The 27160-nt window shown below is 40.9% G+C and overlaps 1 protein-coding gene across 1 annotated transcript in view; it reads right to left on the bottom strand.

Annotated features, from left to right (window-relative positions):
- Window positions 1–27160, bottom strand: part of LOC139330100 (homer protein homolog 3-like) — a 45729-nt gene that overhangs the window by 6089 nt on the left and 12480 nt on the right. Inside the window, 7 exon segments of the mRNA XM_070960834.1 lie at window positions 54–164; window positions 7875–8031; window positions 10958–11094; window positions 13474–13482; window positions 19109–19216; window positions 20132–20263; window positions 21957–22113. Of these exon segments, the coding sequence (XP_070816935.1) occupies window positions 54–164; window positions 7875–8031; window positions 10958–11094; window positions 13474–13482; window positions 19109–19216; window positions 20132–20263; window positions 21957–22113 (811 nt within the window).

The raw sequence follows: 27160 nt of genomic DNA, 5'->3' as shown, positions 1-27160 counted from the left end.
GTACGAGTGCTGGATCTGGAGCGTGTGATGCAGCGAGTGAACTGGTGTCTTGCCTGGTCTTTGGCGCTAAGCAGGGCTTCCAGCTCCTCCAGTGACTGACTGAGCTCCTCTCCACCAGTCTGACCAGCAGCAGGATGCCCCAGCTGGGCCTCAAGCTCTGCCACCTGGAACACACAAATAAAACACATTTAATAATAAAACTCATTTATATAGCACTTTTCATTTAGGTACAGCGATGATTTAAACCAATGCTAACAGTATGCTAACATGTTCACGATGAAGACGCTGGCGTCCACAGTACTGGACAAATTAAAATTGTTACATTGCACAAAAAGCCACAAACATCAACCTCATGGTGGTGCTAGAGGAGAAGTCAGGGGATCACCAAAGTCAGGAGGGATCCATGAGTGTCTGAACAAAATTTCATGGGAATCCATCCAAGAGCTGCTAAAATAGTTCAGTCTGAATCAACATGGAGGACCAACTGACAGACTTGCGCTTCCATCCCTAGAGCAACACTGCAAGCCTGGTTAAAAAGAGAGCCGCTGACAAGATCCAATACACTGAAACAATGTTACAGACTGGTTTACATAGATCTTTTGAATGTTAGAAGGGTGGGGGGTCTCTTATATGTAGATCCCGGCTCGAGTGTGCCTTTGCTGTTTGAGCCTCCAGACTGTGGAACGCTCTGCCTGTTGAGATCACGCATGCTACATAATTAGCATACAATAAGTCCCTTCTTAAATTTTTTTTATAGGAAAGCATTTATGAATATTTAATATGTTGCTGGGTGTTATCATCCCGTTCTTGCCATTTTCCTTTTTATTCCTTTATTTTGTCCCCCCAGTGTTTTATGATCCCTGTGTTGTTTTTATTTGTTTTTGTTTTTATCTGCCGTTTTTATTAATTATTATAATATAGGTGATGTGGTCTCTGAGGCAGATGCAACATAATACAAAATACTACTAAAAAGAATGTACATATTATATTAAAAAAAATAAATAGAGGTGAATGAATGAGTGAAATATGTCTCCTTTGTGAACAACATACAGTAGTTGCGCTCGAGCACAGAGGTCCTCTCTCTGTTTGAATTGATCCCAAGTCTGCAAGAATCACCTCAGGAGTTGGAAAGTCTCTGATTTAGTTTCATAATCTAATCCTTTTAGCCCTTTGTCTGAATCTGATCAGTCCAGGTTTCAAGGGAATACACAGCAATTAGGTTTTTCCATAATCTGCTGAAGGACAAACACGAGAAACAAGACTCTAGAAAGGGTAAACAGAAATCCATTGCAATGACGAGAACGCCGGGATCTCATTTCAGAGGTTATCCAATGAAGGCGCTGTGAAAAGGTTGTAGAAACCTAATGTGTGGTGTACTTTTCTACATCCAGAGAACAACACATGACCCGTCACCCTCCAAAAGAAAACACAGAAATAAATAAAATTAGCATTAAAAGGTTTTGATGATGGCTGCAGTGTACAAACACAATAATATCAGTCATGCACATACAGACACACACAGACACTCAGGACTATTATTGATGGAAATGTGGAAAATGAACAGAGGGTCATCGCCTACACATATCTGCCTACACACACACACTCACACATACAGTCATGTTTCCATCATTTTTGGGGACATTACATAAGCTTGCATTCATTTCCTGGAGCCTGACCCTAAACCCAACCTTATCCTAAGCTTTTATATTATGTTTTGTCCCCTTAAGGAAGGTGAGTCCCCACAATGTAAACAGATTTATGTCCCCACAACATGAGTAATACATGTCCACACACACAGACACACACAGACACACACAGACACACACACACACACACACACACACACACACACACACACACACACACACACACACACACACACCACCTTTGTAGAGAAAAGCTTTTCTGCCAGTGGTCACAGTACTGAACTCTCTCGCCTCAGAGACTTTCTTTTTAATTGCCAGAGGGATGTGACCTTGTGGAAAATCATGTAAAATATTTTCCCAATCTGACCCACTTCTCTGTGTTAACATATTAACAGAAAAGCCAAAGATGGTGAGTGACAGTTTGACTAAACACGGGCAAACTGTGCAGCCTCTGAAGTCTACACGTGACATGATTTAAAATGTGTGCTTTGTAGCTCCACAGCCAGAGCAAGGCACTCAAACTGCAATGGTTAGGGGTTCAATTCCCGCTTGGTCTTCGCTCCAAGAAAAGAAAAACAGCATGCTATAATGTGTGCATGCTCTGGGAGCAACAGATGAAGACAGTCACCTAACTGTGAGTGTTTCCAGTTTGAACTAACAGGATTTGCTAATAAGCTTTAGACAGAGTCACTTAAAAAGTGATGAGGCTCATATTATATCATGTTTGTTTTCTAAGTCTGACATTAGCTCCACTGACCTCTGCACAGTTTATAAGACAAAATCCTGATAATGTGTCTGTATGGCCTAAAGCATGGACGTGTTGTTCAGAAGTCTGTGTGTTAGTGGGAGTTGGGTCTAACCTGATGCTCATTAAGATAATTAGATAAAAAAGTTTACATGGCAGTGGGAGTATTTTGAGCGTTAATTGGATTAAATGGATCAAATTTGCCCGACAGTGCACACTCACCACTGTCAGCTGCTGTGGATGAAACTTTAGACATGATCACAGCTGACAGGTGAGACATTTGGGTTAATTTACAATTGCTGGTCATCTTTTACACACAGTTACTTTTAATAACCAGAATAATTTTTACTTTCTCAACTGCCAGCCAAATATTCAACTGTGAGGAGTTTTTGTTTAGGTAAGGACTGCTCTGTGTCCTTGTAATGACAATTTATGACTGTAAAAAAAACAGGTTTGTTTTACAGGAAAACAGGAGAATCTGAACAAAGATTGCTTTAACTCCTGACCTTCTTAGCTTTGCTTATCTTAATGTTTGTGCCGTAGGAATCATCAGAATGCTTGTTATTGCCTATTGTTTGCATTTCAACTCACTGAATGTCTGAAATGTAAACATGTGCTAGGGGAGTGAGGATCCCCTGCTCCCATGTCAATATTTCCCTTTCCCTCCCTTTAGTATCTCCTCTGCATTTTCACAGGAAATTTTAAAGTGGCTCTTAATAGATTCCACACTACCCAAGCTTCAGAAAAGCACTGAAGGTTGAAAGGGGGGTGGGGTCCACACAATCCCAGTAGACTCAACCCCTTCATATCCACTCTGTATGTGACAGCCACCGTCCCAGGAGGCACCAGCTCCATGTCTTTGAACGCCACACAAATACATGAAGATAGAAACCTGGGAAAACTGCTTGGTTTCTAAGTGAATGTTCCAAGGAATGCTCTGATCGTATAGATTGAGAGGAGATTGAAAAACCAGTTTTGTTGTGTAGTGTATATACGTCCAGGAGCTGAATAAGATATCAATGCAGACACAAAAAAAAAAACAAAAAACAAAAAAAAACAGATGGTGAATGTCGAACAGCAGCTTGTCAGTTCATTATCAGCATTATGTTACTCACTATATTCTGCATATCTGCTTTATGTTCACTTTGGAATCATGGCAGGTACAACTGAGTCCAATGACGACTACATCCAAACATTCATATTTTTGGATCAATACACTTTTACACTGGGGTGATAAGACAATATATACCATTAAAAAATATACATCTGCCTTCTTTCAGAGATATTTTGCAATACTGTTAGTCCACTGTTCAATCGACAGAAAATGAAGTGGCAGGTATTTCAGATGTGAGGATGTATATGACAGTCACAAAACGTCACAGTGGGCTTTTTTCACTATTTCTTCACATTTCATAGACTGAATGACTAATTAATTAATGGAGGAGATAATTAGTAACTAATCAGCAATGAAGACAATTGTTTGTATCCATCCCTTAATATATCTGGTTGTACTGGATAATTGGACGCAATGTTGCAGATCAATGAACAGGACTACATTATGGTAATACTGTGTTTGGTATGATTTTTGCATCATTTAGATTGATTTGTTGGATATTTAAAATGTTGGAGTAGATAAAATAGACTTTCTTGAACACATTCTGTAATAGATTCTCCAGACAGTTTATTAAAGTCTCACAATACATACTAATACTGCTGTCCCTAAGACTACCTGCCTTCTGCTCCTCTATTGATCAGAACCATTCTGTCTCTGTACATTTGGTACTATTAGAACTCAACATTCCACAATTGTGCTGCATTGATGGATATCTGCACTCACTATCAACTCACTATCTTTAGACAGTTAGCGACAAGAGCTGGAGAGCCGCCAAAATGGCATCTATGGAATCAATTTTGTTCAGGATCTCGAAATGTGATTTACATCCAAAAATCACAGCTGCCAAAACATACACAGATACACAAACGTAAAGGTAAACAACACAATCACAATGAAACTGTGGTTTTGGATGCAAATCAGATTTCTCTAAATTTCATATTTTCACTCTTTGTCACATATTGTTGAGGTTCTAGTTTAGGTTGCTGCTGTTTTCATGCATCATAACTCCATATAGACAACAGATATAATTCATATGTCCAAATGTAGCAAAACAAATGATATGAGCAAAACCTCACTGACTTCAACTAACAGAAATAGCAAACATGTATACTGTACACGAAAACCTATTCAAGTATCCTACACTCAAATACATTAAGTAGCCAAAGTATCGCTCTCCACGTGTCACCGATTCTCATTAAAACTGAGCTGGGGTCAGAATCAACCCAGAAATAATACCCCCAACCACACACACACACACACACACACACACACACACACACACTCACACACACACACACACACACACACACACACACACACACGGCTGGAAGAGAAAGCAAGCCAACCTCTCTCCTTCTGCTCCTACCATGATTTATCTTCTTCCTCTAACTGGGGCAGAGAAGGGGGAGGGGGTGGGCAGTATAGGGTGTCCTGTCCCAAAAAGAAGGAGAAGAAGAAAAAAAAAACATCCCTGCCCCCCTCAACACCCCTTTGCCAAACCCTGGAGGCTTGCTCCACTTCCAGCCACCTGGTTGACTTTGCTGCAGAGTGTGTGTGTGTGTGTGTGTGTGTGTGTGTGTGTGCATGTATGTATGTGTGTGTGCATGTGCGTGTTTGGGGGGCTACCCTCACCTGGACTCATAGAGCTAGATGAAACCACAATGTGGGCTAAAAATAAAAGGGCCAGTTTTCTGACACTGGTGGTAATCGCTCCACTGCAGGTTGGTTGCGGCAGCACTTAATTCTGTCGCATTGCCTTGTTAAGCTTGACCGAGGGCAGAACTTTACTCCGTCTAAATTAAAGATGAAATGTCTGCGTTATTATCATGGGAGCCTGTCAACAGAAATATCTGAAGGAGGGGGAGCTGGATGAAAAATGCATCTGCAGTCTGCGTGAGGATTTTAGTGCGACAGTTATAGATGTAGAATAAAAAAAATCAGTTGCTATCTGTCACACGTAACATAGCTAACAGTTAAGTGCTTGAAAAACCAAATCATATGTGGTATTTCTGTTGACTTGCAATGTTGAACCACATGCAGACACAGGCAGATATGATCTAAATTACAACCCAATCATACTTCATTAACTATTAATAAAATGATAACACAAGTTAAATTTAATTTACTATTATGTATTGCAAATCTAATTTTGAATTTCTGCAGTAATGTATACCGACAATTATTCCTTTGGTCACACTTTCTATTGAATTATTATGCATAACTAGTGCTGTCAAAAATATTGCGTTATTAACGCAAATCAATTATAATGGCGTAATTTTTTTATCACGAGATTAACGCTCTTAGTGACCTAGTGAACTTGTGGTTTTTTTATAAGCTGTGGCCACTGCTAGTAACGTAAAGAAAACTACAGGATTGGGTTGTAAACTGGAAACAAAACAATAGGCACGCCCCACGCACCTGTTTGGTCTTGCCTGCTGGCTAGCTGTAGAGGCTAAGTAGGCTACCGGTTTGTGTGGATGTCAAGCGCGAAACACCGAATTGGATGCGAACAAGATTCTGAGTGGAAAGTTTAGTTTCAACACACGGCGAATGCGAATTCTCCGCCCCCCCCAGTCAAAACGGCGCAACAATGGATGGCTTTCGACAGAGGCATATGGATATGATGTTCAAAGGAAACAGCACTATAGGTTGAGTCCTAGTTTACAATGATGTACACTTTGTAAATTAATTTTGGATCACCCTGTTTTGATCCCTTAGAAAGGGTTGTTGAAGGGGCTTTTTTATTTATTTATTTATTTATTTACTTATTTATTATCTGTTTGACAGTGTTAAATTGTGTGAGATTTGATTCATTCAAATGTGAATGACTGCTCAAAGTGAGAATGTTAGTGTGAAATAAAACACTATATGTTGCTGTTTTCAATGAAAACATTTGCACTAAGCGAGCCTATCCACTTTTCCATGTTGATAACAGTATTAAAATGATAATTCAAGGGACATTTAGAATAGATGAAAATATGCGATTAATTTGCGATTAATCGCGAGTTAACTATGACATTCATGAGATTAATCGTGATTAAATATTTTAATCGATTGACAGCACTAATAATAACACATTGACCGTAACCAGTTGTTTATCAGCATGTATATTAGTAGCCTATTGCTCTTTATTAGTCATTATACAGCACTTCTTAATGCCTTATTCTGAGGGTTAGAGTTATTAAGAATTAGGTCTTATGATCATAATTCATGTACAACAACTTCCTTACTCGCTGTCAATAAGCAGTAATAAGGAAGTTATTGAGGGGAAACTCTTAGTTAATGGGCGAGCAGTTGTACATTATGGTCATGCAGAATAAGGCACTAATAAATGTTTATCAGGACTAATAAATAGCCAATATGCAGCTCATAAGCAGCTACTTAATGGTGAATATGTGGACGTTAAGATCAAGTGTCACCATTTCTTTCTTTCTTTTTTTTTTTTACATGACAGTGACAGTGATGTCAAGGAATGTTTTAAGTTAAGTTTAGTTAAAAAAAAAAAAAAAAATATATATATATATATATATATATATCTAAACTACCCTGTGCACATGATGAAGATGCCCTAAATAACAGACAAACATGTGACATAATAGTTTATGGAGCGACTTGTTTTGGAGAAACTTGCTGGAGGACAAATTTCCTCCTCTGGGTGTGAAGTGACTGACAGGAAGCAGAGCATCACGTGAAGCTGCACTGACATGAAAACATTCAGCACAACGAAATAAAAGGTCTGTGCACTATCCTGTCCTCATGATTTTATCTCTGAGTTTAAATTACTAACTGCGGGTGTTAATATTTATGGCACAGTAGATACAGCAGCTTTTTTGAGTTAATAGTTTACACTCGACTGTATTTTTTTAGACCAGGTAGAGATTTTCTCTCCACTCTGTCTTTCTTGAAATGCTTCCTGCAGTCCTCATAATCTGTGTCCTTTAGACCCTCACACATCTTTTCAGAAAAATAAAACAACAAAAAAATTCTTGCACTAAAAATTGAAACATTGCCTCCTTTTCCTTTGGTTAGTGGCCATGGTTTGATAAAACACTTTGAAGTGTCCTGAAATAAGACTAATTATCCTCCTTGTGTCTCATTGTTTATGAGGCTTATTGTGACCTGAACTCAGTTGCAAACACTGAAAAAAAAAAAGATGTGATAAGGCAAGAACAAGATCTCAAAACTGTAAACACACCAAAGAGCAGTCACAAGCTGAATACTTGCTAAACAACACTTTAAACGACCATGAACACCTCGACAGTCCCAGCCTTCACATTATGGGCTGCACTGCACTGCTATTAGCTGCAGGGATCTTGTATTATGAGGTGTTTCTCTGTCCACCCTCCAGACATCACCGCCTGTACGTCACCTGGTCTCTGAGGCGATCGGTCTCCTCCTGGTACTCAGCAAGCTGTTTCTTCCACTGCTCCACGCTGCTGTTGGCTTCCTGCAGTGCTGCCACCAGCTTGGCGTTACTGTCCTGCAGCGTGAAGAGTTCAGCCTCCAGGTTCATCTCACACATGGACCTGAGGAGAGGTCACAGAAAGACACAAATTATTTTCATTTGGTGCTGAGCAGGCAGTGTGCAGTAGGTCTATCAGAGCTTTTTTGCTGCCTGCTGCGGCCGAAAACAACGCTGATGAGAGCAGCGAGAATAAAAGCGAAACAATGAGCCGAAAGACGGTAAAACGCTCTGCAGAGCTCAGAGGGACTGCAGAGACAGGTGATGATTAATATTGATTGGTGCAGCTATAAGGACCTAATGCTGGTTGGCTTTTGCTGTCAGAAAGAAGCACTGCTGGTGAGGAGAAAGCAAAAGATAATGAGGTAATGAAGTGAAACCTTTACATTATGCTGCAGCAGCTGTTTGGAGGAATTTGAAGGACATCCATTTGATTTTAAGGGGCATTGAGTTCATGAGCTTTAATGTTTCCAGAGGAGTCTGAGATAGAGCGCGATGACTCACTGCAATAAGACGTGTAAATTACCCTTAAATGTGACTTTTTATTACCGTTTTTCCAATTTTTCTCTTATTATTATCATTTAACATTCTATCCCTCCTTTGTCTTTCATGTCTTTGAGAGGTTTGACGTCTTCTCCTTCTTTAGCATGTGGGGAAGATGTGCTGCTAAAAGGTCAGGATTCAGTGAGAAGACGGATTTTAGGAAACGGAGTCTTTGCCATGACGACCAAACGATCTGCTTGGCAACCATAAAACTACTCACCATAGCAACGCGAGAAAAAACGCTTGCCTTGGCTTATAACAATCACAGAGTGAAGCTCTGGGACAATGGGCTGTAAAGCAGCACAGTGGGAGTGGTTATCTGCTCCGTGGTCTCACAGCAAAGGTTGAGTGATCAATAATGTGCACCATGATGATGGTAATTATGAGCTGCTAAATTCGCACAGGCACGCACACACGCAGGCACACACACACACACACACACACACACACGCAGGCACACGCAGGCACACGCACGCACACACACACACACACGGTTGAGATACACTACTGCCCTACTAAGTCAGTTTGCCTGTTGAATTCCAGTCTGACTGCACCCGAACATGGAAAATATGCCAGGCTTCAGGTCTGGGTTCTACACTTGATTCACATCCCTTGTTAGACCCTACCTGCCTGGTAAATGTCCTCATCTGTTGTCTCCCGCTGACATCATCACGGTTATTTTCTGAGACTTAATGAAAGTCAGCCCAGAGCCACAGAAGACAGTATAACTTATTTTACAGGCAGGCAGTACTCTATGGCGCAGGGAAAATGCCAAATTAATGACTACTGAGAGCTTGGAGAGTCAGCAGCTCACTTCAGAGGGTGATAAGGAGGAGATGCTGCTGGTCTCACATTTAAAACCACTGTCTTACCAGTGACTAAATCACCTTCCAGCTTCAACATAGACTTTGGTTCCTCCGGGTCTCTCAGTTGTCTTATGTTTGGTATTTTCCTTTGGCCACAGTACTCATGGCAAGTAAGCTGATCGTCATGTGTAAAATTGGTGGAATATGCCTTTAATTTGTCTCTTGTGAGTCTGTTCTTCTTTGTAAAAGTGCAGCAATTAACTGCTGCACCCCTTTTAACTTGCGATAAGTGATTTTTTTTGGCCATTTAGAGGCAGCAGAAATAAGTTGTGAATGTAAAATACTTATCTTCACCCTGTCGTCTGGCCAGGCTGTTGTTGCAAATAAGAAATTGTGCGTAATGTCTTGCCTGGTAAAATAAAAAAAATGCTGAATTTATAAAAATCTAAAAAACAATAAAGCTAAATGCTCCACTATGTTGACCAGCTAGTTGCGGACTGTGTGAGTGTGCTGTTTGGTGCTGAGCAGGTAGTGTACACTGGGCTTTTACCCTGCAGGTGACCAGTTTCATACTGTTGTTCATACACCTGAAATATTAAAAATATTGAGTATGGCTACTTTACATTTCAATTAATGTGGGCACCTGAATGTTAAGAGTCTCATGCTGTGAGGACGTGATGCTCCTCTCTGCTGGAGCCACATCTTACTGAGGCACAAATCTTTGCAGTTTACAAAATGTTTTTCCATTTCTGCTGTCAGTTCCTTGGTAATGTATCAAACAGCAGCTCTCGTTTCAGAGAGAAAGGCCTCATTGTAGTGTGGGTACCAGGTTGGCTCTCAGGATGCATAACAGTATGTGCAGTTTGTAGAATACATCCACAAACAGCACATACTGTCACTTTAAAACTGTTTTCAGTTTTGTTTGCTAGAGGGGATCTCTAAAAACCCGTGAACAGCTTTCAAAAGTGAAGAGTGATTTTTCTTCTATTTTTTGACATTTATATGATTTTTACAATTAACTGTATCCAGAATGGACATTGTTGCTGTTTTCTCATGACCTGCTACAATCACTCGAGGGACACCTTGATGTTTTGTGACGCAAATTAACATTTGGATTATCTCAGTGTTTCTCAATTCCGGTCCTCAGGCCCCACTGCCCTGCATGTTTTAGATGTTTCCTGCTCCAACACACCTGATTCAAATGAGTGGCTCGTTATCAGGCCACTGCAGAGCCTGATGACGAGCCACTCATTTGTATCAGGTGCAGTGGGGCCCAAGGACCGGAATTGAGAAACAATGGATTATCTGAAGTATGGCTGCATGCCAGCAGAATGGACACATGTGCAACACAGCAAATAAAATAAATAGTGCTGTAAGTCTGACCACATGGTCTGATCATTGCAGCTTTTTGGTTATTAATGCAAACTATTCAACTTTAAAGAGAACAAAAACTAAACTAAAACCACTTAAAAACTAGCAAACCCAAACTGAAAAATGTAAAAATACACTCAAATGTAAAAATGAATGTAAAGTATAAGAAGAGTTTATCATTGTTTGTCTTAAAGTAACTAAAAGCCGTTAAGCTTTCACAACATGAGGCTTTAGATACTGACTTTCTATGGAAGTAGAAACAAACATTACCCTTCAGACAGCATCTTTTTGACCCTCTCCTTCTCTGCTGTCAGCTCCACTTCGGCACTCTTGCTGCGAAACAGTTTTTCCTCGCCCGGCCCGTTGACTGTGAGCAGCGGTGGAGAATGGCGTCCCTCCGACAACTCCTGGACAGACAGATGTGACGGCACAAACAGGACATGAGCTCCGTTATGAAGCTGAATGAAACCAGCAGCATCTCTGTTAGGAACTGGAATGGAATTAGCTTCATTCTGTACCGGCACTTATCCTGCTACTAGGACACCAAAGAAAGAGTCAGATGCACCAGCAGCTTCTGTGTTAAACAGATGCTTCCTGGAGTTGTTTGGGATTGGAACATAAATCCTAATTAATGATACTGCAGTTCTCCTATTAGGAGTCTTTTCATAGAAAGTGTCTGTTTTGAGGATGAGGGCACTTCACATTTTGTCATAACATGATTTCAGTGGATGTTCTAAATGACAATGAATGTGCCAACATGCCAGCAGATCCATACATTCCTGATTGTGGATGTTGATACAAGATGAAGCACCATGAAGTCGACTGCGGCTCAGAGTTCAGGTTTGAGCTGCTGACAGGTCCATTACGGTCTCTACATCCAGACCTGTCATCAGAACAAAATGAACAGGCAGCAGGACAGGACAGAGCCCAACCTGTCACTGCTTGATATGTCCCACCTGGGATCCTGTAAACAGCCTGGCTGCCTGGTTTTCATTCAGCCTCAGAAGTTTGTTTGTATTCAACAGGAAATAACTGAAGTACAATTCCATGAGTTCCTCATAAAATAACTTGATGATGCATTTAATGATAATACAATAATATAGTAATATACAGAGATGTAAATGTAAAACCTGTTTTTGCTGGGAACTAAATAAATGATTAGTGATCCATCCATCTGACCGATTCTTTATTTTCTTTTCTTACAGTTAGCTGTGAATCTATCTATCTATCTATCTATCTATCTATCTATCTATCTATCTATCTATCTATCTATCTATCTATCTATCTATCTATCTATCTATCTATCTATCTATCTCTCTATCTATCTATCTATCTATCTATCTATCTATCTATCTATCTATCTATCTGAAATCAGTGTTGTGGAGCAGAGATTATGGCTACATACAAGCAAGCCGACATATATTTGACAAAAAAATCTAAACTTATCACGAGTGACCTTCAATTAAAACACTGGATTCATGTTCAGCCTGTTGTTAACAGCCTGGTTATTAGTGAACAGTTGCAAATTATACTCATTCATGGAGGTCAGAAGTTTTTGCCTTTGCTTTCTTACCTCATTAGGAGTAGCCTACAGTATAAAATAAAGGTTAAATAGACTGAATGGTGATGCAGAACAAGAAGAGCCATTTATCTGCCTCTCACGTCAGACAGAGACTTTGGATATGACATTACAGCATGCAGATGGCTCGACTCCAGCCTGGCACAGTCACGTCTAACCAATCTGCTTTGATATTTTCCTTCCCTACTGCCCAGAAATGGGTTCAAGCTTCCTGTCACACAGTTTTGAACCATTTTCCTCAGTTTCAGGCCGAGGGCTAAAAAACCGCTCAGTCTCCTTTCTAAAAGCATGCAGATGAATTAGCTTGGGCACATTTCTGCACCCCCCATCGCCTTCTGTCTTCTTTCTGAGTGGAAACCTAAACCTGAACTTGTCAACGACCCAGTGCCTCACTGGAGAATTACAACCCAGCACTTACTGTAGAAAAAGCTTGTATTATTAATTTAAACAAGCCTGACTGTATTCCCCTGAGGACGGTGGTTTATTATCTACAGCTCAGCAGCTCTCTCTCTGTCCTTATGGAAGGATATGGAAATAAAACGCACAGCTGACGCATGTGGATGAACACCGTGTCCAAAGGAAGGAACCCGAGAGCAGGAGAAATCAAAGCTAAGACAACTCCAGTCCGGCCCAAAAGCCAACGGATCGGCTGTGCGTATCCCTGAATAATTCATGCTGTGGATCATGTTTAAGTCATAAATGGAATTATAAATTTACAGCAGTTTTTCTGTAAGTTGTTGGCTAACAGTCCGAGTGGAAACAAGGCGGGCACACAAGAGCACAGGCCAGCACACGATCAATGACTAATTAGCCAGAGTTCAAAGGTCCTGCAAGGAATCTACACTTTTAATACACATATCTGCGTGCTGCCTGTTCTCAGGGGTGTTTCATGATATCAATGCACAGTCTGGATGAACAGCTGATGAACGTACCTCATGCCACATTGTGCACACCTTAGATAAAATGTACGAACGCTGCTTTAACAAAGCTTCTACTCTCTTGTAGTGAGCGCCAGCTGCGCGCCGAAGCTAAATTTGCTCTGAAGTCAACTTTGATCAGATTCCAGATTAATTATTGAGCACGATAGTCCATGCAACGCTAAGATGCATGAACACCGCAGTCCCTTAGACAAAAGAAGATGGTTGCCTTTGTATTGCTTTTTTTTTTTTTTTTTGGATTGTGGGGTGGAGTGTGTGTTTTCACGCACCTGTGAGAGCTGTTAGATGAAAACATCCCACGATGCATCAGGGAGAGCGAAGGAGCAAATGAGGAGAAACAGAAAAATTAGTTAGTGGATGATTAAAATGAATGTGGTAAGCACTTTGATTTTGACTGAGCAGCCATCCATCCTGTGGCCTGTTCATGAAAGCTTTACCATTCACCATTTTCAACTTTTGGGGGTCCTGAGAGGAGGCTTGCTTTGTAATCGATGGAATCCCAGATACTTTAAATATTAAAGGGCTTTCCTGAGAGCTTTCATCATGACGTCTCTGCACCGCTGTTTGTCTTAAGTACATCTACACTGTTTACTTATTTATCTGAGAATCAGTCCATTGGCTCCCTCAGCTTTCTAAAGCTCCTGTTTCTGCACCCCTTGTTTCATTGAGACCACAAACCTGCTTTATTTATTCATGTGTCCATGCATCAGAGGCACATGCTTAGGCTTCCCCTGAAGCACCTGTCCCCCTGACTTAACAACACACACACCCCAAAACACACACTTCTTTTTAGCCGGTTTTAATGCCAAGTCTGTGCTTTAAAATATTGATGACTGGCATTTCTGCTTGCCTCTCTGTCTGCCTCTGCATGGATACAATGTACTGTATGTATGGGAGGAGATCGCAGAGGAAAAAAGCCCCAGTCAGCAGGAGCAAACAAATGACAGCTGTTACCCGTCTGAGGAGGGAAACAGCTTCTGTACCCTGCTGTGTTTATACTACTGTTCAGGTGATTTATGGACAGAGAGAGTATTTCTTCTAACACCCTTTTTGGCATTTATTCATCTTTAGTGTGCAGCTCAGAGGGTTTTCCTCTCTGACAAAAACCAAGATGAGCTCCAGTACCTCTTCATCATATGTCTGATTCGAAAATGGACGTTTTTAACACTATTCACAGCTTAAAAGCTTTTTTTGTTACAATAATTTGTTAATCCTCGATCTGTTGATGTTTAGGCGGCTGTCTCTTTTTCCTCCTTTGTTTTCAAAAGCAAAAGGTTGCTATTTCTACAGCTACCACATGGACAGGCAGAGGCTGGACATTTCACCTTTTATCCATTATCTTAAGTGATCTGACCTCTCACTTCTCAGTGCAGAACCTGGTGTTAAAGGAATACTAGTTTGACATTTTTGGAAATATGCCTCTTTGCTTTCTTGCTATGCATCAGATGTGAAGTGTGAAACTCCATGTCTGTGCGGTAAATATGAATCTACGGCTAGCAGCCAGTTAGCATAAAGACTGAATGCATGGTGTTGGCCAGCAGTCACAAAATCTGCCTACCAGCAGCTCGAAAGCTCAGTTGCAGCACACACACACACACACACACACACACACACACACACACACACCCCTTATATCTTGTTTGTTTAATCTGCACAAAAACCAGAGCATGAACATGCCAGTTTCCTTTTGCTATTTCTTGGCTGGAACCAGTAACTTCTGTAAACTGCCTCTGGCCAAACAATAGTCCAGCACATGAGCCTGTGAAAAACAGCCAAATGAACAGATATGAGAGTGGTATTGATTTTCTCATCCAACTCTCTGTAAGAAAGCGGATAAGCATGCTTCTCAAAATGGTTAAAACATGTTGCAACTGACTCAGGTTGGGAGGAGGCGCGTCGTGATTAGTTAGCCTTTAATATCTGAGAGCTGCAGTAGTGTCTCCAGGAGTACCAGTGGAGAGCGATGCAACATGATCTGAACCCTGGACATGACTGTTATGCTCTTCCTCCACAGTGGTTATGCAGGAGACGAGTGAAGAGAAGATGCCATCATTTAAATGAAAACATTTTTAAGGTTTTTCGCTCCTGAAAGATGTAGAATTGACTGTTTCTTAAAACACCTTCGCTTTCAGCAACAGACAGGACCCTCAGAGTTCAGCTTGGTTGGCTGGGTCACATTAAAATCTGTAACCACATTTTATTGGATGGAGCTAAACTTTTATTGAGCACCCTCAAACACAAGGTGTTGAAGACAATATCTTCGACATTTTCTCGAAAAAACAAAAAAAAAAAAGGCATTGTGATAGATGAAATAAAGGGGAAATATGCATTTTTAGTATTTGGGACCTTTCAAACAAATTCCTACTTGCCTGTAATGGCCTGGTGGGTGTATTTCAGCAATGCCATTTACATTTTATGACTCCATTTATCCTCTTTACTGTTGGGAATACTTTTTCTACTGCACAACACATGACATAAACAGGGCCATGGATAGGGGTCAATTCCTTCTGAGGCACCAATACTAAAACCCTCGAATGAAGCATCGACTGAAAATAAAAATATTCTATAAACATCATTTTATTGTATAAAAATGTTTATTGTATTTATGCTTGCCAGTTTTATAATATTGTCTATATAACTGTGTTTATCATTTTTATCTCAGTGAACTTCACCATCTCCTCCTGCATCTTATCTCTGAGCTCTCTGCAAATAAGCCTGAAAGCTGAAGCTTTACTGCATGCAGATCCCCTGCTGCCATCCACATATCAGAGGCAGAATATGTGCTCTGTAAAGCCCGAGGCTGCATGGATACAGCTCTGCAAAATACTGTAGATGGTTACTGACCAGCTGAATGTGATGCAAAACCTACTGATACACTGGATGAAGAGGAAAACAAACACTGCAGCTTCCTCCAGTGTTGTATAAACCAACATTTACAGTGGGTTCATCAGTGTGTGCTGTATGTTTGCTTCCAGTGCAACATCACCTTCCTCTCCTTCGACTTCTTGGCTTTTTGACTGGGCTCCAGTCTGACATGCTGTAGCTAGAAACACCCTGCAGTTACTTTCATTAATACTTCTATACTTAAAAGTCCAATCTGTGATCTTTATTGTTTTTGCTCTCTTTATGACACAATATGTCCCAATGTTTGTGGAAAGCTTTTAACAGCACACACGCTGTGCTATATAAAAGCCTTAATGGAGCTCTTAACTGGCATTATAGCCACACTGGGGCTGCCATCAATACTTGGCTGCGGTTCATTCACACAATAACCTCTCTATAACAGCTTTGATTGGGTATTATTTCTATATTACACAGGTTCAGACAGTCAGCAGTATGGTGTTTTACGTCGTGCAGCGGTGAGGCAGACGATGTGATACAACACAACACCTCCACAACACCTCCGTGTTTACTGCCTGACACAAAATCAATGACTGCTGTCTTACCCAGAAATCAGTGCAGGATGCTCGCCTGCGTCTGACCTTGCAGCTCTATCCAGAAGATGCTTCTTTGTGTGTGTGTGTGTGTGTGTGTGTGTGTGTGTGTGTGTGTGTGTGTGTGTGTGTGTGTGTGTGTGTGATTGTTTAACATGAGTGATATGCATTTTCACGTATCTGTGTGTGAGGTGGGAGAAAATTTGTTTTTTCAAAGCACTACCCAAGGGGCAGAGGTCTTGCCATAGTAACAGGATGTAACACCTCAGCTTGCTGTTCTGTCACTGACCCTAACCTCTGACCTCTGTGTGTGCAGTTTGACTCTAGATTTCATTCTGAGGGCATGAATCCACCTGTTTCATACTTAATTTCCTCACCGCGGTGGATAAATGTATTCAATCATTTCCATACCGCACATGCTGTTACATCCAGCAGAAACCCTCGCCTGCCAAAGCAGAGGCATGCAGGGCCAATAAATTCATTTCACACACGTGTAGAGCTGGCAAGAATTTCAATATCAACACACAGCACATGTGCGAAACAGGATCATTTGCTTCTGAATCCATTCTTTACAGCTTTCAGAGGAAAACAGTCTTCTTTTTTAGCCTTTATGTCTTTTCTAGTTTGTTTTTCTTCTGTTTTTTTATTGTTGGTACATTTGCATTAATATATTTCTTTCATGGTAAAGCACTTTGTTATAATGTGAATTTCCAAAGTGTTTGACAAATACACCTAAGTGGGGTTTCCTCATGGCTGATGGCCACAGCAAAATAAATAAATTATTTTTTTCTTTACTAATTACCGGACATTTACATGTCAAACTGAGCTTCCGTCATTGACGTGCAGTCTAAAAAGTGTGAATTCAGTCTGCACTACAGTATTTTTTAGAAAAAAGAAAGCTCTACAGATATTACAGTGATCAAAAGAGAGGGTCACAGTTCAATGTCAAACACACGGAGGCATTCAGAAAGATTTACTACAACCCTGCAGCTAAATGTCAGCTAGTTTGATGGGACATTGTTCAAACTGTGCACCAGACGTCTTCTGCTTCTTGATATTTATGCTGTGATTTTTTTTCTCCTTGCCTCGCTAAATAAACAGACAAGACAAACCATTGGTTCTTATCTGAGCCTCTCAGAGCTGAGCTCGAGGTCAGCTTTGTGCCTCTGCAGTCTCTCTGACCTGCTGAGTGGCTCTTTGTTAGGACTGCAAACTGAAGCAGACCGAAGCAGACCGAAGTGCACGCTGAACCCCCATCTCTACAACTAGCAAACACACTCCTCTAAAGGTGAAGAACAGAAAGTTTCCCCTGCAACTTTCACTTCTTGAACTGACCTGCACAGTTATCAAGTCCACCAGGAAATCAGTGACACTGGTAGGATAAAAGCTGGCCATTGTCCTTTCAGCAGCAGCCAGATTCCCTTCAATTATAGATGATTCAGCTCCATTCCTTCCCTCCCTACCTCCCTCCATCTCCCCTCTCCATTCTCCTGATCCCTCATTCTTCTTTCTTTCAGTCCTGGCCATTACTGCCCCTCCAAACACCTTCAGTGCCGGCGTCTCTTTCTGCTTCCCATCTCCATTTGTCATGCATGAAATCTTTTAATGGAGTTAACCAATGACAGAATAATGGAGCGGCCAGATGGGGATCCATCTAATCCCTCATGATTCTGTATATGTTTAAAATAGAAACAAAGGCACTGAGTTCAGCGGGATATTACTGCTCAGCTCTGTGTCTGCATTGGCCTGGGGGTTACAGAGGCCATCATGTCACTTATAAAGGCCATGTCCATGCAGAAGGTCTACCACTGTGCATTCATGTACTAATCAGATGGTCCCATTTCATGAGTTGGGAAGTTGCTCTTTTAACTTCTGTGTGTTCATGAGCTTTTAGTCATAATGTGGAAAGAAGCTGTCTTGTATTTGAACGTTTGAACTAATCTAGGTCAATACCACACTACAAATCATATGTGAACCTACAACTGATAAGCAATATGTGACTTGAAAACAAAACATTTACTTTTGCCCGCCATGTTTCTGTGTACATGACGTCAAAGTCAGTAAGCCATGTGCCAACATTTTTATCAACATTCAAAGTTTTTCCGACTTGAGGGTGCGTTCACATGAATTTTGAGATTGGCAAATGGAAAAGCTTTCATGATATAAAAAATTATAAAAATAATACAATTATAAAATCATAAAATTATCATAGCTAAAACACCTTTGTTACAGTGTAAGTGTTACCTGATCATTCGCTTATTTTGACTGATTGTCTCTTGGCGTCGACTGATTGGCCGCTTTGATATGTCTGTCAGATCTCTTATGATGGGACAACTTATGACTTTGATTATTTTGAGTGTGTTTGAGTAAATGGAGTTTCCCTTTTCTACCTGGGAAATACTCTGATGAGGCAAAATAACTAAGAAAACGTGTGTTTTAAGAGTTTTAAGAAAGTAGAGCAGTGCTTTACCTCTGGAGCTGCAATGTTGAGTGCAGGGTTGGCCAGTTCAAACCTCTCCTGAGACTTCTCTCTGGCTAGACGGGCGGCCTCCTTCACCTCCTTAAACTGATCCGCAAACTGCAGGAGGAGGGAGAGAAGAGCCAGAAGTCACAGTCAAACACACCATACCTACTGCATCCTTAGAAGAAGAAGAAGAAGAAGAAGGAGGAGGAGGAGGAGGGGTAGAAGACAATGGAGGGGAGAGAAGGTGGAGGAGGAGGGGGAGAAGAAGAAGGAGGAGGAGGGGGGGGGAGAAGAAGAAGAATGACGAGGAGAGGGAGAAGAGGAAGAAAAAGAAGGAGAAGGAGGAAAGGAAGAAGAAGGAGTAGGAGGAGGGGGAGAAGAGGAAGTACAAGGAGGGGAAAAGAAGAAGAAAAAGGAGGAGGATGGGTGAAGAGGAAGAAGAAGAAGAAGGAGGGGGGGAAGAATAAGAAAAAGAAGAAGAAGCAGCTGAACAAAGTCAGTGTGTCAGAATGGTATAAATAAACATCCCATGATCATGTTAACAAGGTTAAAAACTTGATTTTCATTGGAGCGCGTCTTGAAGTCACATGTAAAAATAAAAATAAAATGTGTGACAGATGTTCTCTGAAGGTCATGTTCTCTCACAGCAAAATTAAATATCTTGGAGATGAATAAACATCATGAGAGGGAACGTATGACAACCTGCATCATGGGAAGAAAAAGACACATGTACGCTGGAGACGTTTCATGTGCGTAAATAAACTCCAGCTGCATCAAACAGTGACAGAATCTGGATAAGAGACGTGTTAATATGAATAGAAAATGGGTCCTTGATCATCACATCACTGTCCTCTCCTGCTTACACAGCCCCGCTTTCCCCCCACACCCTCTCTGTGTCACACCTAACGAATGAAAGACTCTTTCATTATGTATGTTTGAATGTTGCCGAGGTGTGTGTGTGTGTGTGTGTGTGTGTGTGTGTGTGTGTGTGTGTGTGTGTGTGTGTGTGTGTGTGAGCGTGGTGCTTACCTGCTGCAGCTGCAGCTCCGTGGAGAAGCCCAGGCCATAGACGGTGTTGGCCCGGCTGTCTGCCCACTGGCCAAACTTCTGGGAGGTTTTGGTGAAGGTCATGTTGGGGGTGATGGTGCTGTTAATGATGGCCTGGCCCCACAGAGAATAAAAGAGGTGATAAATAACTAGAACAATACACCTGATAAATGATCCAGTAGGAAAAGTGGGGCATTGTTGTGATAAATAACACAGTCCTGCACAGAAACACAGGATATATATAAAAGCAGAGCAAGAACAGAGACAGATACGAACAAGTTGTATTAAATATGTGCACTGTCTACTGAGGCTCAACTAACATATCATTTCAATTTTATGTTTTATATATTCTACATTTTTGCTATTAAGACAAACTTATTGCTGCATTGACAACCATATTTTAATTTCACAAATTTCCTCATGATTTGAATTTTAAAGAAAATCCAGACTGAGAGCAGCTGCTATGAAGCTGTTTCAGCTTCAGTCCTGTGGAGTGCTGCACCTGCACGCACACCGAGCGACTGTCCGTGCTTCAAGAGCATGAAGGTCACTTTCAAGGACAAAGAATTCACAACCACAACCAGCAAGAAGAACATTAATCATTTCTGTCACCTTTAAATGCCAAATTCATCACGACTCATTGCTATTTTTCATTTGTAAGTGCTTGACCAGCAAATATGATGATTTCCTCCGACAATTCACTGTGCAGCAGCTCGTTAGCACGCAGGCTGCTGTCGGCTCGAAGCTCAGTGATTTTCTTTATGCTCATTAGCAATAATAACTAACATGGGAACGTTAGTACCAACAAGTTAAGTCAGAATCTGGAGCCTTTGCAGTCGTGTCATTTACAGCTAAAAGAACATTATGAAGCCTCTGCTGGACAGCATGTGTGTGAAAATTAGGACAAAATATCTAACAACCAGGCCAGAGTGGAAAAGCTTGCTGTGATGATCTGTTCAGTGATACTCTGGAGTGAAAAGCTTCATAAGGAGGATTTGTTGTTAAATGAAGACTTCTTTGGTCTCCTCTCCAAAAGCCTCGAGTCTCATGGTGGTAAATTGGCACTAATGCTGATAACTACAAAGCATAGTTTCTCTCTGAGTTTCACGAAGGTGCTAACAAGATCTGCTGTTCGCGCTGGGACTCCCAGGTGCTTTGCGGTTGTTGTGGATGCGGCACAACAGAGGGTGAACACAGTGGGCTAAATAAAACGCAAGCTGGAGGATATGATACAATACAAAATAAGTGTCTCTTCACCAATATAATACTAAGACAGTATGAGAAAATACTGTTAACTCACTACAGACTGCCACAAGGTGCAGCATGTCTCTGCAACAAAAGGTTGATTTGATTTTTCGCAGTCCCACTGCATCTGGTGCTCGCTTTATCGGACAGAAATACAATAATCAATACAAGAAAAATCTAATTTGTTAAATAGGCCACTCCAAAATCAATCAATGCTGGGAAAGATTTTTGAAAAATGTGGTTTAACATCCTAATTTCCCCTCCCGGTGATTAATAAAGCATTATTTTATCTGATCTAAAAGAACTGTTTATTGGCCACCTTTTTTACATTTCTCCCCTTAAAATACTCTCTGCAGAATTACTTGTTTTCTGCATCTTTGCCTGAAAATGATTACAAAAAACATTATGTGAAGAAAGTGTGATGTAACACTTGCAGCCCCACGACCTTTGACACCCACTGGCCCTTTTGTGACCTTTCTTTGACTCCTGTGGCCTCAAACAACACGCAGAGCCTCTGGCCTGCACATCCATCCATTGAAAACATGCTAAGGTGGGCGCCCACCTTAGTGCCGCCCACGCTGATGATGCGGTAGACGCTGCGGCTGGCATCGTAGAAGAAGGACACAGTGACGGCGTGCTTGCTGGCTGGCAGCCAGTTGCGTTTGGTGGCTGGGTCGATTTGAAAGACATGAGCTCTGGCGCTGAAGATGGGCTGCTCCCTTTCAAACACACAACAATAAAACAGAACATATTAACTTCACAGTGATGATTCACAGTATATCTACATATCCAGGCAGGCAGGTCTCCATGTGTTACTCTGTAGAGGAAAAGGGGTTTATTAGTTATCTTTGCTGAAGCTGCCACTGCTGCATTAATTATGTGTTCGACAGTATCTAAACTACTAAAGCTATTAAGAAAACACATCTAAAATTAGATTCTCAACCCAAGGCTGCAGAGATGAAACACCAGGGAAGAAAATGAACTGGCCCTCAACCTGTGGCTGTTACGGCACTCTCTCCAGCAGCGAGCCCACGTGACTGCAGGCAGAGGCACAACCAGGCAGCACTATGCCATGTGTGTTCACAAGTGAAGCCACATTAGAGGAAAAGAGAAATAACACTAAAAGCAATAATAACAACGTGAAGAAGGTTTAGGCCTAGAAGGGAAAACACTAAAGAATAATAATGTTCATTCTTGTTAAGGTTATTACAAATGTCTTGGTATGCATTCAGGTACTTCTTCTGTCCAGAATGGCCATGTCTCTAATCTTTAACTGAGATTTGACATTTAAAAAAATGATGTGATGTGCTGTTGAAACGTAATTTAGCAGTAATTTCCTGTTATGTAAAAGTCAGGAAAAAAAACACAGAAATTAGTCATATTTTTTTAGATACTTTTTGATATTTTCAGCATGCCAGCAAATTCCAAAATATGTTTACAGGACAAGCCGCAAAGCATTATTGCATTCAGAGCTGTTGTTTTCCATTAGTTTGTGCTTTTACCGTCCACCTGCTGGCACTGGTGCAGTAGTAATCTCCCAGCTGATGACTTCCCTATAAATATAACATGCCATCCTTTTAACTGAAACTTGCTTGAGTAACAGTTTCCAATGACAATTTCTACCTTTGTTTTGTAGTGAAGAACAGATGTAAGTGAACTTCAATCAGGCCTAAAAGGAAAAGGGACTCTGAATATGAAGCTGGTTTCTGATTATAGTGCAAACTCTACCCATTATTATTATTATTATACACTCATCTGGAAGGGATAGTTCAACCTACAAAATAACATATTTCTCTTTTACCTCTAGTTTTGATCATTGCGGTTTCACTTGCAGGGATTTTGAGACATCTGCCACTGAAATTTACTGTATGTTATCACGCCATAACATAAGCAGGTGGAAATCTGTCCGTGGAGCTCAAAGAGCAGAATGACACCAGCGACGTCTCTTTCCAGCAATGACGTCGCGGTATCTCCCAGAAAATCTGCAGTTACTGTGATAATTTGCCATTTTCATGGCTTGTTTCTAGAACTAAAAACTGTTCACAGCCAATTTGTGGATAATTCTGAATTACTGGGACATTGTTGAAATGTGTTTTTTAATGCTCTGAGCACCACAACCTCCATTTATCTCTATTTTTTGTGGTGGTGTCAGCAGATATCTGGAAACCTTGACAAATAAAACCAAACCATCTGATTCTGCTCTTATGAATCTTTGAGTGAGAAGCTCTCAGAGTTTGTCCTTTGTTGTCATTTCACCTGCATGATGTTGCTTGTTTTATATACAACATGCCTAGAAGTGTAACTATAAGCATTATTTTTCGATGGTATCATTTCTAATACATTTCAGTTAAGGAGCTTTCATGTGCTACTTTAAAATGCTCTCACAGTTATCCTTATGAAAAAGTGGAAATATCACACGCATTAGTACACTGATCAAAGCCAAAAGGCTAAAACATCTGTACTCTTCATTAAAATGAACTGAATATCATTATAATTTTATTTTCTTCATCTATCTAAGTCCAAATCATGAGCTTGTTGGCGCTCAGGGACCCCACTGTTCCACTGAGCGTGCACTGATGGTGGAAAAGCTATAAATAGACACAAAAATACTCCCAATTTCCAAATGCAATTGTGTTTTTCAAGGACCTCGAGGTCACTGATGCTCTCCTGATGTAATGAGGCTATTGGTGCAAATGAAGCTGAAGACTTGCTAACTGCTAGCAGTCCAATTAGCCATCCTGCTCTCTTTGATGAACTATGCACTCACTGCGGGGACCAACAGTGGATAGAGGCTCACAGGACAATGAGGGACTATGCAGGCACTTTGGTGAATTCATGCAACATTACACGGCTAATAGAGTTTGCATAATGTTAATGCATTCAATGAGCCATTCCCATCGGAAGTCAATTATACACTGACATTAATGAGGATAATGTGTGCCGGGAGGAGGCTCTGTTCTTTGTCTATGCAAGGGAAATAACCATTTATATAGGTCAGCGCTGGCTATATGAAGCATTGTTCCCACTGGATTTGGTTGGAATTACTTCACATTTGCATACAAACAATAGTAGTTATTGTTCCAGCAGAGATTACTGAGGCTACAACTGACAATAAACAACAGCAGCGCGGCCAAGAAGCAGATTCAGCTCAGGATGGCAGCAGCCAGACGAACAATAAATATCACTGATTGATGATGCAGAAATGGCTCAAAGTTACTGAATGACAAGGAGTCACTGGGCAAAAATGATGCAGAGCAAATTATTAAACCTTTCATTTGTGATACATTTGGCACTTTGGCAGATTTGACTCATTGGTTTTGTTTCAGTTCAAATGTTCTGATATCCACCTTCCAGTAGAGACGTACTGTCGTTTGGTTAGCTCCACATAAATTGGATTTACATGACAGCTGGTCAAGGACTCGGACACACACAGATAGCATGAAGTTTGATTTTTAGATGAGGTTAAATCAGAGCACACAGGGATTTATTTCATACAATTCTTCCGACCTTTACGTCCAAGGCAGTTTAGCTCTGTGGCTTGACTGCTAGAAGCACAGTTTTCTTTCACACACATTTCCGAGAGGGCAGAAATAAACTGATCTGTTAAATTAACTGTAATGGTTTTTGGGTGCAGGCAAATCTAAAACGTGTACAGGAAAAGAAACTCAAAGTAAAACATATTTTTGCATTCATTCATAATCAAGTTAATGATGTTGTGAGACTAGCAGGCCTGTAGCTAACAAGCTTGGTTTACGATGGCTTTGACTTGGAAACTACAGCATTTAGTTTTACCCTACTTCACCGAGCATCAGCCTAATTAGTTCAGCGCTGTCAAGTGTTTCACAAGCAAGTTACTTGTTGCTTAGAAAGTCACTTTTAACCATGCAGGCTCTTTCCATGGACCTTTTTCACAGTAGATATTTTGACATGTTTATCAGGAAAGGTTGCAATAAATATCATCAGTTCCAGTGTCCCACTGCTGGGTATACCAGCTCTCTGACATCCTAACTAGGACACTTCAATGGAATGAAGCCATGAAACTTTATATTTACACCTTTTCCGTCTGTAACAAGCCAAAATATCTGCCAATAAAAAGTTGAAAACAATCAGCAACTAGAAAAACCACCAACAGGGAGGTGTTCAATGCTGCCAAACTGTTCTTCTAAACATTAATGGTGCTGTAATTAATGTCCTGCTGATGCAATGCCTTATAGCAGCAAAATAATACAGCTGTGTGTCCTCTTTAAGTAAATCTTGCATGCAACATTTTTATTGCACTGATGAGTGTAAGTGACTGGAGTTGAGAGGTCACTGCTGCTTATTGGGTTTTCACTGTGTATATATTGGTTTTGTACCTGAAACATCAACCAAAAAATGCTGCTAAAAAGTGTTGTGTGCATGACGCTATGCTAAATGCTTTCACATTGAAAATATTGCAGCTTTACAAACTTGTGGCTGAAATGCTTTTGGATTATTCATTTACTCTCCAAGGAAAACGTGGCCTCTGCAGAACTGCCTTCAGTCGTGTATAAGAAATAAAAACGCGGAAGGTTCAAAAGTCACAAATACCCAGAAAAACAGACATTTTTTTCTACTTGAAACCTTCAGCTTCTATCTGCATCCTGACAAAGGCAACAACCAAACAGGGCATCTGTAGGGCAACATGAATGTTGCTTCCAAGCATTCGATCAATGCATCAAATTCCCCTGCTTGAGCATTTACGTGCGTGAGTTATCATCTCAATCACCTTTAACAGCCACTGCGCAACTGCCCTTGAGCAAGGCCATTTTAGCAACAATTTATCAAGTGAAATTAAGGTGTGGCCAACAGTAAAGAGCCTGTTATATAACCTTGAATGTGTGTAATTCTTTGCAAGCAGCAAAGCCGTTTTTCTAAAGTTTCGGAAAGATACTGCCTGAGAGCTTTTCAGGGAGCAGAGGTTTCTGGTAAACCTCACTGTCAGGAGGTGAAATCCTGTTCAAAACATCAGACAACATCAAGCACCATGAAAGTACTTACACTCAATAAAACTAATTATGTGGCTGCGTAACTGATAACCAGGATGTTAAAGGCAATAAGCCAACAAGCCAAAATAAATAAGAAGTAACATCAAAGCTAAACAGCTTCAGTCATAATTCTCATCTTAATGAGAAACGATGACTGACTGCTCATCAGCTCCCAGCCGTCACAGCAGATCACACAGAAATTAATGTCCCCTCATTCATTTGGCTCGTCCTGCCTTTGCCCTGCGAAAAGCCCATCAAGCTAATCAGCTCAGACAGGATGCATCACATGGAGGTTTGATGATATGAGCAGATTAAAACTGGATTAAACTCCTCCCGAGGTGAAAGAGAGCAAACACGGCGCAACAGCTCGGCAGTCACAGAAGCCTCGTCTAGAGTAGTGTGGCGCAGGAGAGACCGAAAGTCTCGTTCGTCACACACACCTGATCCAATTAACATGAGACTGTGCAGCTCTTAATTAAATCAGGTGTCGGGAGGGTGAAGCCCAGCGTGGAGAAGGAGACAGTTGTTCATATCTGCCTCCCTGAGGAGCTGAGCGTAGACAGGTGAAACACTGAGCTAAAGAAACAACTTATCTTTAACCCCACTGGAAGACAAGGCGCTATTTATGTCTAATAAAAGACAAGATATTAACTTAAGTAATGTAGCAATACCACCGTGTAAACATGCTCAATTACATTTTATACAACCTAAAGTACAGAAATACACATCAATAATACAGATCAACAGTTCTAAATATAAG

This window comes from Chaetodon trifascialis, chromosome 4 (genome assembly GCF_039877785.1).
Source record: "Chaetodon trifascialis isolate fChaTrf1 chromosome 4, fChaTrf1.hap1, whole genome shotgun sequence".
Classification (NCBI taxonomy): Eukaryota; Metazoa; Chordata; class Actinopteri; order Chaetodontiformes; family Chaetodontidae; genus Chaetodon; species Chaetodon trifascialis.
The sequence above is the reverse complement of the archived record's forward strand: the minus strand, read 5'-3'. Positions and strand labels throughout refer to the sequence as shown.